Below are 12,500 nucleotides of genomic sequence, written 5' to 3'. Positions count from 1 at the left end.
GTCCGTCCGTCCGTCCGTCGTCCGTCCGTCCGTCCGTCCGTCCGTCCGTCCGTCCGTCCGTCCGTCCGTCCGTCCTCCGTCCGTCCGTCCGTCCCGTCCGTCCGTCCGTCCGTCCGTCCGTCCGTCCGTCCGTCCTCCGTCCGTCCGTCCGTCCGTCCGTCCGTCCGTCCGTCCGTCCGTCCGTCCGTCCGTCCGTCCGTCCGTCCGTCCGTCCGTCCGTCCGTGTCCGTCCGTCCGTCCGTCCGTCGTCCTTCGTCCGTCCGTCCGTCCGTCCGTCCGTCCGTCCGTCCGTCCGTCCGTCCGTCTCCGTCCGTCCGTCCGTCCGTCCGTCCGTCCGTCCGTCCGTCCGTCCGTCCGTCCGTCCGTCCGTCCGTCCGTCCGTCCGTCCGTCCGTCCGTCCGTCCGTCCGTCCGTCCGTCCGTCCGTCCGTCCGTCCGTCTCCGTCCGTCCGTCGTCGTCCGTCCGTCCGTCTCGTCCGTCCGTCGTCCGTCCTTCCGTCCGTCCGTCGTCCGTCCGTCCGTCCGTCCGTCCGTCAGGTCCGTCCGTCCGTCCGTCCGTCCGTCCGTCCGTCCGTCCGTCCCGTCCGTCCTCCGTCCGTCCGTCCGTCAGTCCGTCCGTCGTCCGTCCGTCCTCGTCCGTCCGTCCGTCCGTCCGTCCGTCCGTCCGTCCGTCCGTCCTGTTCGACTTTTTGCGTTCCCCCCTTTTCTTTTTGGTCTTTTGTCTTCCCTTTTCCTTCTTCCTGTTCCTCTTTTTTTCCGTCCCCTTCCGGCCCCTTCTGCCGCTCGCCCTTTACGTCCGCCCGTCTCTTCCCCGTCCCCTGCCCTTCCCTCCGTCTGCCCCCCCCGCGCCTCCCCGTCGTTTGCTATTCTCTTTTTCGTGGTTACACCGATACACCGCAACAATAATAAAGTTAGATGGAAACAGCTGTTTCACTTTTTTGTATGTGTTTACATAAAAATACATCCCTGATCTAATGCGACTTGCTTGTTTTTTAATCATTTCAAAAAATGAAGAGAGCCATACGACTGTTAAATTTTCTATCCGTATTTTCTCTCGATGCGTGACATATTGCATTACATATTGCGTTTAGACGATCCCATCCGTTCTCTTCTACACAAAATTTTGACAGATCATATTACTTGTGTGCTTGTGTGAAGTGGGCTTTAGTTGTATTCTATAATACAATTTCGCATCCAAATAACTTCCTAAAAAAGAACATAAAAATTTCTTCCTAAGAACGACTTCAGAAGTAGTGAATTTGGAATAAAAAAAAGGACATCCCTCCTATGACAAGCCAGTGTTAAAATCATCAGTTCTGCAGGTCTTTTTTAGTACATCCATGGAGCAAATTCAACTTCTTTTTCGCTTCTTTGGATGTTCTTTTTTTCTGGGATTAATCCCCGATCTTTCAAACCATTCATATCGTTTTACCTGTTCATTTGATTTTGTTACATAAATTTGTTGTTAAATGCACAGTCGCAAATACTTATTACAACTTCCATTTTATAGTGTCTATGTATTCTAAAATAAAATTTTAAATATCTCAATCTTAACATTACTAAACCGCTTTATTTACCACTAAATACACAATCAACCGTAACCAATGTATCAGTTACCAGCAACTTTATTTAATTTCATAGAATCTATTGTTCAATAAAGTTTAGCTAAGAAAAAACTAACAAGTTACTTGTACAAACACTAATTGACAGTTTAGTTAGTTGTCAATTTTCATTGTTTCTTTCATGTACAGGATGTGCGTACAACTGTAAACTTTTTTCAGGGGTTTTCCTCTATTACATATGTAAATATTCTATGGACAGTTTTTGTCTGCCCCAAACTACATGTGTAAACCGTTAAATTAACTTAATTGTTTTTCTAAACTAAGAATTACCATATTGGGAAAATTCTAAATGTTTTTCTTTTTGTTATTTACATTTTTAGCACGAGTTTGTTTTCTAACCATTTACCGGTTACTGCAAGTTGCTTTTTTTTTAATCTGGTTTTTGTGGAAAATTTAGATTGTGTTTTTTTGTTGGTATACAACCTTGACATGTTGGTACAATAACGTTATGTGTGCAATCTAGATTTTTGTTGTTCTCAATTTACGGAAACAATTTAAAAGATGTTGGAGTTCGAGATATCTGAACTGGTATGTAAACTGACAACATTAGCATTTAGTTTTTAATTTTAACATGTGTCCTGTTTTTTCTAAGTGGAGTTAGTGATTGAATTTGATTGTTTAAATTTTTTTTGATAAAAATGCTCTTGTTTTTTCTATAAATATTTAATGGAAGATAAATTTTGATACCCTAAACTACTATACATAATGAGGAGGGGTATGACTGTAGTTTGTAACTTTCAAATCACATTCTGAGTAGATTGAACGATGTCTGTCCATCCTTGTATTCAAAGTACATACATATAATCCAGGAACGATCTGGTTCTTGAACTAATCTTATTATACAGTATCACAGGATATTCACAGAGTAAATCGGCGACCATAAGCGGTCAAACTAACTAAGTTACTAACTGACTAACTACCCGACTTACTAACTAACTAACTAACTAACTAACTAACTAACTAACTAACTAACTAACTAACTAACTAACTAACTAACTAACTAACTAACTGACTAACTAACTAACTAAGTAACTAACTAACTAACTAACTAACTAACTAACTAACTAACTAACTAACTAACTAACTAACTAACTAACTAACTAACTAACTAACTAACTAACTAACTAACTAACTAACTAACTGACTAACTAACTAACTAACTAACTAACTAACTAACTAACTAACTAACTAACTAACTAACTAACTAAGTAACTAACTAACTAACTAACTAACTAACTAACTAACTACCTAACTAACTAACTTACTAACTAACTAACTAACTAACTAACTAACTAACTAACTAACTAACTAACTAACTAACTAACTAACTAACTAACTAACTAACTAACTAACTAACTGACTAACTAACTAACTAACTAACTAACTAACTAACTAACTAACTAACTAACTAACTTACTAACTAACTAACTAACTAACTAACTAACTAACTAACTAACTAACTAACTAACTAACTAACTAACTAACTTACTAACTAACTAACTAACTAACTAACTAACTAACTAACTAACTAACTAACTAAATAACTAACTAACTAACTAACTAACTAACTAACTAACTAACTAACTAACTAACTAACTAACTAACTAACTGACTAACTAACTAACTAACTAACTAACTAACTAACTAACTAACTTATTAACTTTTGGGGCAAGGGAAGAGCAATCTTTTTCGGACAGACGGGCACAGCTTAATAGACTTAGAAAGCGATTCTGAAAGGATTCGTATAATTTAAGGTGGGTGGCTGTTGTTAATGGAAATTTAAAATTTGCAACTTTATATACCATTCACAATTATAGTAACGCTTCAAAATATGGTCCTTCGTCCTTTTGCATCGTTTGACTTTGTTTTGCTTTGTTTTCGTATTTCTGAATAAAGCCATAAATATTTGAGCTACCAATATGAAAATATTTCTAGTGAATTTAAGTGTAAAATTTAGCACAACCGTTTTCAATAAAAATTTCAATAATTTTTCTCCAAAAATGACATATTGGATAAATACTAGTTTCGGCAAGATAGTAAAAGTAATATGAGAACCCGACTTATAAAAAATGAAAATGTCAATACATTGTTTACTTCATAAATTAACTATCAAAAAATATTTTCTCTCATTAATCTGGCTTAATAACATTCTCAATAAAACGTTGGCTGGAAAATTAAAATACAAATAGAAACTTTTAACCGTTAACATGCTTAGACATGCCTATACTGTGTATAAAATTGTTGCTTAAAATCAAAATGGAAATCACAAACGTTTGAAAAAGAATTAAATAAATTTTAACAATTTATTTTACCAACAAGCAATATGCAAAAAAACAAATCCAATCAACTATGTTTTTTTTGGGCAATTGAACTTGCAACAATTGAACATGTTGGTTGACACTGGTGAGTGAGAAAACCGACAGACAAAAAAAAAATGGGAAAACTGGCTTTGGCACCTATTTAAATACTGGTACGGCTATAAAAAAATGAAATAAAATTTAAAACAAAATAAACTTGTACACACTTGCATTACGATTTAGACCATATTAAGTTTTTGCTATTGTAAACGCCTTTTGTTAAACATTTCGGTGGAACAAAATAAATGTTAATTGTCATCTTATGTTGACATTTCTTTTTTAGAAACTAGATTGGTCTAAATGTTTGACAAGACGTATAAATTTCAAAGAAAATAAATTTTGACAAATGATTTGTTAAGATTTTTAACAGTTTGAAATGTGAAACTAGTTAACTTTTAAATTTTATGCAAATTGAAGTGTTCTACTAAGACATTTTATATTTCTGTAGTTTAATTAAATTAAATGAAATATTTAACAAGTAAGAAAGTATAGTCGGGCGTGACCGACCATATGATACCCTACACCAGTTATTATTTTTCATAATAATTCATTGTTCTGGTACATTTAAGCAATTTATGGATGAAAACCTAATTTTCTGAAAGAGGCCTTATATGGGGCTAGGGGCAAATATGAACCTAGCCCGATAAAGTTTTGTGAATATATTTATATTTATATAATATTTATTTGTGCTGAATTTCATCACGATATTTGTGTTTATAAGTTAATTTTGGACATTCAAGTAATTTTCGGAAGGGGGCTTTGTATGGGAGCTAGGGTCAAATGAGGCCCGATCTTTATGAAATTTGGCAAGGTCATCAAGGCTTGTATAAAACTTAGTTGTGCCGCTTTTTATCGATATACAGGTATATTTAACATAATTATGAGCTCAGAAGCCCTTTTAGGGGGTTCTGTTGTATGGACCGATTTTAACCATTTTCAATAGGCTTCGTCCTTGGGTCAAAAAAAGAGTGTGTGCCAAATTTCATCCAATTATCTTAAAAATTGCGCACAAGGTTTACATGGACAGCCAGCCAGACGGACGGATGGACATAGCTAAATCGACTCAGAAAACGATTCTAAGCCGATTGGTATACTTTAAGGTGGTTATAGGACGAATATTTTTGTATATTACAAACATCAGCACAAACCCAATATACCCTCCCCACTAAAGTGGTGTAGGGTATAAAAACGGGATATTTTGACTTTAGCTATTGCACTAATATGTAATTGAATGTGAACGCACCTTCTTATTTACTCAACTATACAAAGTAGTCAATTCCATCAAAAATGCCAACATCTTTATGGATTTGTTAAATGGCTTGTAAATGAAATTCTATAATGTCAAGATTGTTTACTTGAATCATTAATAGAATAACTTGATCGAATTGAATCTTGAACTACTTTTTGCTTTTTCTCTTGATTAGACATGTTTATTAAAATATTTTAAACATAACTGACACGTCAAACACGATCATAATATAACAGCCTACACTATTGATTAGTATTTTAAGTGATTTTCAGAAGAGACTGATCCCCACGGAAGACAATACAGCGATTATTTCCTAATTTATAAGATTTCAGAAAAATTGCATTACTATAACAGTATCTATTTTTAGATGTTTTTAAGGTATTACTCAGCTTTAAAATGAATTGAGGTCCGATAATGAATCGATGCAACCAGAATTTAGAGGTATTAAAGAGGCATGGACGACTATATGATACCCTACACCAGTTATGTGTATATCTAAAATGTTTATTAATATTAATAGTAATACAATTTCTGTTGAATTTTTTCTTAATTTCGATACATTTTTGATTAAAAAAATGATTTTCTGATGGAGGCTATATATAGGGGCTAGGGTCAAATATGAACCGATTCTGAAAATATTTGGTGGCGGGATTTTTATTGACATTAAAGTTAATTATGCCGAATTTGAAATACACGTGTTTATAAGTGAATTAACGGCTTTCAAGCATTTTCTGAGGGAGTCTTTGCAAGGTGGCTAGGGTTAAAAAAGGGCCGCTCATTACGAAATTTCGCAGTATTATTTATACTTGTATAAAGCGTAGTTGTGCCTATTTTTGAAGGGATATTAGTATATATGGCATAATTATGAGCTCCAAATTCCAATTTAGGGGGTCCGGTTATAGGGGGGCTAAGTGAAATAATGGACCGATTTATACCGATAATGGTATAAAAAATTCTTAAACCTTAAATATTTTAGTTTGGAGACGTTGATATGTTGTAAATTACGGAAAGGGTGACCTATATAAGGTCTTATACATATCTTAGGAGTTTAATAGCGACTTGATTCAGTTATGGATCATTCTCATTATAATGTTTTTCAAAAAGTAAACTTTTCCATAACCTTTGCAAGAAGGTTATATGGGGTCAATTATGTTCCAAAAATGTTGGCATACTTATATATAACTACTTTTATTTTAAGACAGTTATAAGCCATAAAGTCATTTTCTGAAATGGTAGTGAGATTTTGTTCTTGCAAAACTAGTTTATGTTGAATTTCGTCGCTATAGTGGTATTATAAAGATGGTTATGAGCCTTGAAGTAATTTTCTGATAGGGTCCTTATATGGAGGTAGGGTCAATTATGGACCGATTTACATAAAATTAAGTAGACAGATTTTGGTTCCTATAAAACTTGTTAATGTTGAATTTCGTCGCTATACTGGTTTTTAGCGTTAAAGTAATTTTGGGGATGTGATCAATATGATCCAATATGGACTGAATGGACTGATCCTCTATAGTTTAGTAGAGATTTTTGTTGCTATAAAACTTATTCTTATCGAATTTCGTTGCTATACTGCTATTATTAAGGCAGTTTTGAGCGTTAAAGTGATATTTGTGAAACGGACCATATTTTGAGGGTTAGGATCAATTATGGACCGATCCTCATTTGTTAGAGAGTTTGTTGTTGCTATAAAACTTGTTTATATCGAATATCGTTGTTATACTGGTATTTCTAAAACCAGTTATCAGCGTTAAAATGATTTTCTGGAAGGTAGGGTCAATTAGGGTCCCATGTCAGCCATATATTACAGTATAACTTTGACTACATAACACTAAATTGTGCAACATTTTATAACGATTGCTGTATAATTGATTATAAATTTATAATAGTATTTCGAGGATCACTTATAAGGTTAGTGGAATAATGAACCGATATTTCTTATTTTCAATTCCGAATAAGCTTTATAAATAGAGAATAATTATGAAAAATTTCTCGTTTTCTTCCCGTATGGTACCTGTCGAGATTTCAAAAGATCGTCTTAGAATTTAATAAGGATTCAGAATATACATATGTATGTATATACTTTTGTAGGTCTGCGACGTGTTGCAAACGGAAGGACGGAAGTGGATAAGAATTGGTTCCAAAACAATTCGAAATTTAGAAAATAATTACATGATAAAACTTACATGTCATTTTTGTAATGGGTCTACGCTTTCACCCGTACAAAAGGTCAAATCTATAAAAACATGTTGATATTATGACTAAAATTTCAATACCCGTATACAATTTCAAATGGTATTTAATCGGTATTGCTACTTATAACGCTATTGGTTGCCAATGTTTGAAAGATTATTAAAAATTATTACTCTCATTACATTTCTGGTTTCCTGAACATGGCTTGCTATTTTGTTCACAGGAACGTGAGAAATTTTGTTTTCTAATTAACTTTCGCACAAAAAAAAAAAAAAAAGTTATTCACTTACCATCCATTTGACACAATCCAAACAGCCCATTTGTGAAGCAGCATGTATCGGTGCCATGCCATCGCGTGCTCGTACATATAATGAGCCGCCAGCTTCAAGCACTAAAAATTTTAGAACTTCCAAATGTCCCTCTTGTGCTGCCAAGTAGACTGGTGTGACATCATTGTCCATTTGCGTATTGGCGCTAAAGATACAAAATACAAAAGACATTGTTGTAATTGAAAAAAAAAGTATAAAGTCGTAAGAAACTTCTCATAAATAAATGCAATTAAATGCAAAGAAAAAAAAACTACATTTTAAAATTAAAGTTGTTCAGTTTTATTATTTCTCTATTGCATCCAATATACATATAATGTGACAAATATACAGTCTAAGAAAAATACAGGTAAATTGGCCACAAATGTTTTGCTGTTTTTGGTTAAGTTATTTAAAGAAGTAGATTTTTATGTATTTTTTTTGGTTTAGTTGTTGCTCTTGTTCTCGTATTTAAAAATAAGTAATTGCACGTTTTTTCTTTTTGTAGTTTTAATTGACGCGCTTTTTTCTTTTTACTTGCATTTTGCTTAGATACTTCCACTTGGTTAATATTTGTTTTTTTTTTCCTCTCAATAGATTTTCATAAAATTTTTCTTCTTTTAAATACAAGTACAATAAATATTTTTAATTTGTGTGCTGTGTTGACTAGTTCTAGATTTTCTGCAGGATGCATTTAGAAAGTAAAGAAAAACTTTGTGTAACGGGTGAAAAACACTTTTTTTTTCAAATGAAAGTTTTGTTAGCAAAACGAATGTATGAGAAATATTTCAACAAAAAGCAACAGTTTTTATGTAAAAATAGTTAAATAAACTGTTAAAGTGACAATGTTTAATGCAAGCAAAAAATCGTTTCTTTAAGTTAAATGAAAAAAAAAAAATATATTTAAATCAGAAAATTAGTAGGTATTGAATGTCCCTACAATTTATGCAAGATTTTAACTATTTGTTTAGAAAAGACCGCTTTTTTAGAATGTTGTTGTAGTAGTGATCTAGTCTGTCAGTTCGGGGGACGTGGGCCCGACCAAAGATCGCACATCAGACCCAATAGTTGCCCATTTATATATTTAAAAATCAACTCTACTAACTTTCTGACACGTACATATGTACATATGTATATATGTATTTACTTATCGTATAGCTATACTTTTCAAGATGATATTTGGTTCCTGAATCTCTATTATTTCATTCATTATTCCTATTGCATTTAATTAACCGATTCTAGATTTTATCTAAATAATCTAACACGATTATTTATTATTTCATTATTTCGTTCATTATTCCTATTGTATTTAATTAATCGGTTCTTGATTTGAACTAAATAATCTGACTCGATTAACTGACTGTTCGTCTGTCCTTACAATGAAATACAGGAAGAAATTTTAAAAATATTTCACTGATAGTATTAAACACATGTTGCTTCTGGAATCGGTTCACGATTTTACTTATAGTCCATAAAAGTTAGTTGAAATATCGTTCAAAGGTCTATAAATTGATTAAATTCGTTCCATGATTTCGTCTTAAAATAAAACTGTTCAATTAACCGGGCTTTGAAAATTTTCTTTAAAAAGAACTTTTCGAAAATTTCCTATCGACATTTTTTTATTAAGAAAATTTCCTATCGACATTTTTCTATTAAGAAAATTGTTATCGAAAATTTTCTATAAAGAAAATTGTTATCGAAATTTTTCTCTAAAAAAGCTGTTATCGAAAATTTTCTTTTAAGAAAATTGTTATCGAAAATTTTCTATAAAGAAAATCGTTTCCGAAAATGTTCTTTAAAAATCGAAAGTTTTATCGAAAGTTTTCTATAAAAAAAATTTTACAGAAAGTTTTCTATAAAACAATTGTTATCGAAAATTTTCTACAAAATATATTGTTACCAAAAATTTTCCATAAAAAATTGCTAACGAAATTTTCTTTTTAAATAAAATTGTTATCGAAATTTTTTTCTAAAACATTGTTATCGAGAATTACATATCTATAAAAAAATTATTATCGGAAATTTTCTATACAGAAATCAAAATCGAAAATTTTCTATAAAGAAAATTGTTATCGAAAATTTTCTAGAGGCTAATTGTTATCGAAAATTTTCTATAGGCTAATTGTTATCGAAAATTTTCTATAAAGCAAATTGTTATTGACAAAGAAAAGTGTTATCAAACATTTTCTGTAAAGAAAATTGTTATCGAAAAATTTCTATAATGAAAATTGTCATCAAAAAATTTCTTTAAAGAAAATTGCTGTCGAAAACTTTTAAAAAAGAAAATACTTATCGAAAATTTTCTATAAAAAAAACAACTGTTATCGAAAATTTTCTATAAAGCAAATTGTTATTGAAATTTTTCTATAAATAAAATTGTTATCGAAATTTTTCTATAAATAAAATTGCTATAGAAATTTTTCTATAAAAAAGTTGTTATCGAAATTTTTCCATAAAAAAGTTGTTATCGAAATTTTTCCATAAAAAAATTGTTATCAAAATTTTTTTATAAAGAAAATTGTTATCGAATATTTTCTATAAAGAAAATTGTTATCGAAAATTATCTATAAAGAAAATTGTTATCGAAAATTTTCTATAAAGAAAATTGTTATCGAAAATTTTCTATAAAAAAAATATTATCGACAATTCCCTATAAAAAAGTTGTTATCGAAAATTTTCTATAAAAAAAATTATTAGCGAAAATTTTGTTAATTTGTTATCGAAAATTTTCTATAAAAGAATTTGTTATCGAAATCTCTTTTTTATAAGAGAATTTGTTATCGAAATTTCTTTTTTATAAAAGAATTTGTTATCGAAATTTTTCTATAAAAGAATTTGTTATCGAAATTTTTCTATAAAAGAATTTGTTATCGAAATTTTTCTATAAAAGAACTTGTTATCGAAATTTTTCTATAAAAGAATTTGTTATCGAAATTTTTCTATAAAAGAATTTGTTATCGAAATTTTTCTATTATAAAATTGTAAAAAATTGTTATCGAAATTTTTCTATAAATAAATTGATATCGAAATTTTTCTATAAAAAAATTGTTATCGAAATTTTTCTTTAAAAAAATTGTTATCCAAATTTTTCTTTAAAAAAATTGTTATCGAAATTGTTCTATAAAAAAATTTATCGAAATTTTTTTCTAAAAAAAATTGTCAATATATTTTCTATAAACAAAATTGCTATCGAAAATTTCTACAAAGTAATTTGTTATCGAAAACTTTTTATTAAAAAATTGTTATCAAAAATTTTCTATAAAAAATGTACAGAAAATTTTTATAAAAAATTTAAAATTTTCCTTAAAAAGAAAGTTATTTAAAAATGTTCTATTGTTATCGAAATTTCTTTTTTATAAAAGAATTTGTTATCGAAATTTTTCTATAAAAGAATTTGTTATCGAAATTTTTCTATAAAAGAATTTGTTATCGAAATTTTTCTATAAAAGAACTTGTTATCGAAATTTTTCTATAAAAGAATTTGTTATCGAAATTTTTCTATAAAAGAATTTGTTATCGAAATTTTTCTATTATAAAATTGTAAAAAATTGTTATCGAAATTTTTCTATAAATAAATTGATATCGAAATTTTTCTATAAAAAAATTGTTATCGAAATTTTTCTTTAAAAAAATTGTTATCCAAATTTTTCTTTAAAAAAATTGTTATCGAAATTGTTCTATAAAAAAATTTATCGAAATTTTTTTCTAAAAAAAATTGTCAATATATTTTCTATAAACAAAATTGCTATCGAAAATTTCTACAAAGTAATTTGTTATCGAAAACTTTTTATTAAAAAATTGTTATCAAAAATTTTCTATAAAAAATGTACAGAAAATTTTTATAAAAAATTTAAAATTTTCCTTAAAAAGAAAGTTATTTAAAAATGTTCTATAAAAATTATCATATATTTTCTATAAAATAAATAGAGGTTTTTCACAAGACATTTAAAATCATGCGTGAATTTAGAAACACCCTTTAACAACTAACACATTATCATTATTATCAAAAAACATTTTGATCTCACCTAACAATATTACGACGATTATTATGTTCCTTGCGTACCCCATTGATAGTATGACCACTTGCATCATTTGCAAAGTCATCATCTTCCAGATCATTCGGATCATCCATTATTTCTGCTAAATCCGACAAATCATCACTTGAAATGCGTCGTAAATTACCGCTGGTAACATTATCGTTAACACTTCCCGAACTGCCACTGATATCATTGGCAATGGAACAAATATCATTATTCGATTTACTTTTGTTCTTGGCGCGACGATACGAAGCCAGACTTGTGGTCATTCTGCCAAGAAATCCCTTCTTGACGTTGATGGTAGAGAAATAACTAAATAATATTTGAGGAAATTTTTTTTAGCGTCAAAGAAACAACGAATGATGGGTATAGTAGTAGAAAGAGAGTGGAAAATCGCAAAATGCGCTTAGTTTATAGAGAAATACAGAAATGCAGTGATATAAAGATCATCAAAATTAAGATAATCTTTTGAATACTGGAGACAAAATTTATGGCATTTTTTGTAAGTAGCCTAAATAAATGAGAGACATTTCAGGTGATTCTTAAAGAGAGAAAATATCCCTACAATTGGTGAATTGAGGTTTAAAGAGTGCAGCATCAGTGGGTTCAATTTGAAGCTAGAATTTATCTATTTGGTTTTCTTTTTTAAATAAGATATTGTGCAACATTTGTTTATTTTATAGGTGATGTCAGAAGTTCAGTTTTGAAAAAAGTTAAAAGCCCCAAAAGTCAAAACAC

The 12,500-nt window shown here is 30.7% G+C and overlaps 1 protein-coding gene across 6 annotated transcripts in view; it reads right to left on the bottom strand.

Annotated features, from left to right (window-relative positions):
* The window catches only part of LOC119604013 (putative uncharacterized protein DDB_G0289263), a 280,690-nt gene that overhangs the window by 30,482 nt on the left and 237,708 nt on the right, over positions 1 to 12,500 (bottom strand). For 5 of the 6 annotated variants that reach the window (XM_037956336.1, XM_037956340.1, XM_037956337.1 and 2 more), the window contains one exon: positions 7,711 to 7,894. In XM_037956336.1, coding sequence (XP_037812264.1) covers positions 7,711 to 7,894 — 184 coding nt within the window. Of the gene's footprint in view, positions 1 to 7,710; positions 7,895 to 11,750; positions 12,071 to 12,500 lie in introns of those variants that run through there. The other variant, XM_037956341.1, reaches the window with a different exon arrangement.

The sequence above is a fragment of the Lucilia sericata genome, unplaced genomic scaffold (genome assembly GCF_015586225.1).
Source record: "Lucilia sericata isolate MDLA Ls3-8-SP2 unplaced genomic scaffold, ASM1558622v1 Contig000353F_arrow, whole genome shotgun sequence".
Classification (NCBI taxonomy): domain Eukaryota; kingdom Metazoa; phylum Arthropoda; class Insecta; order Diptera; family Calliphoridae; genus Lucilia; species Lucilia sericata.
This window is presented reverse-complemented; position numbering and strand designations above follow the sequence as displayed.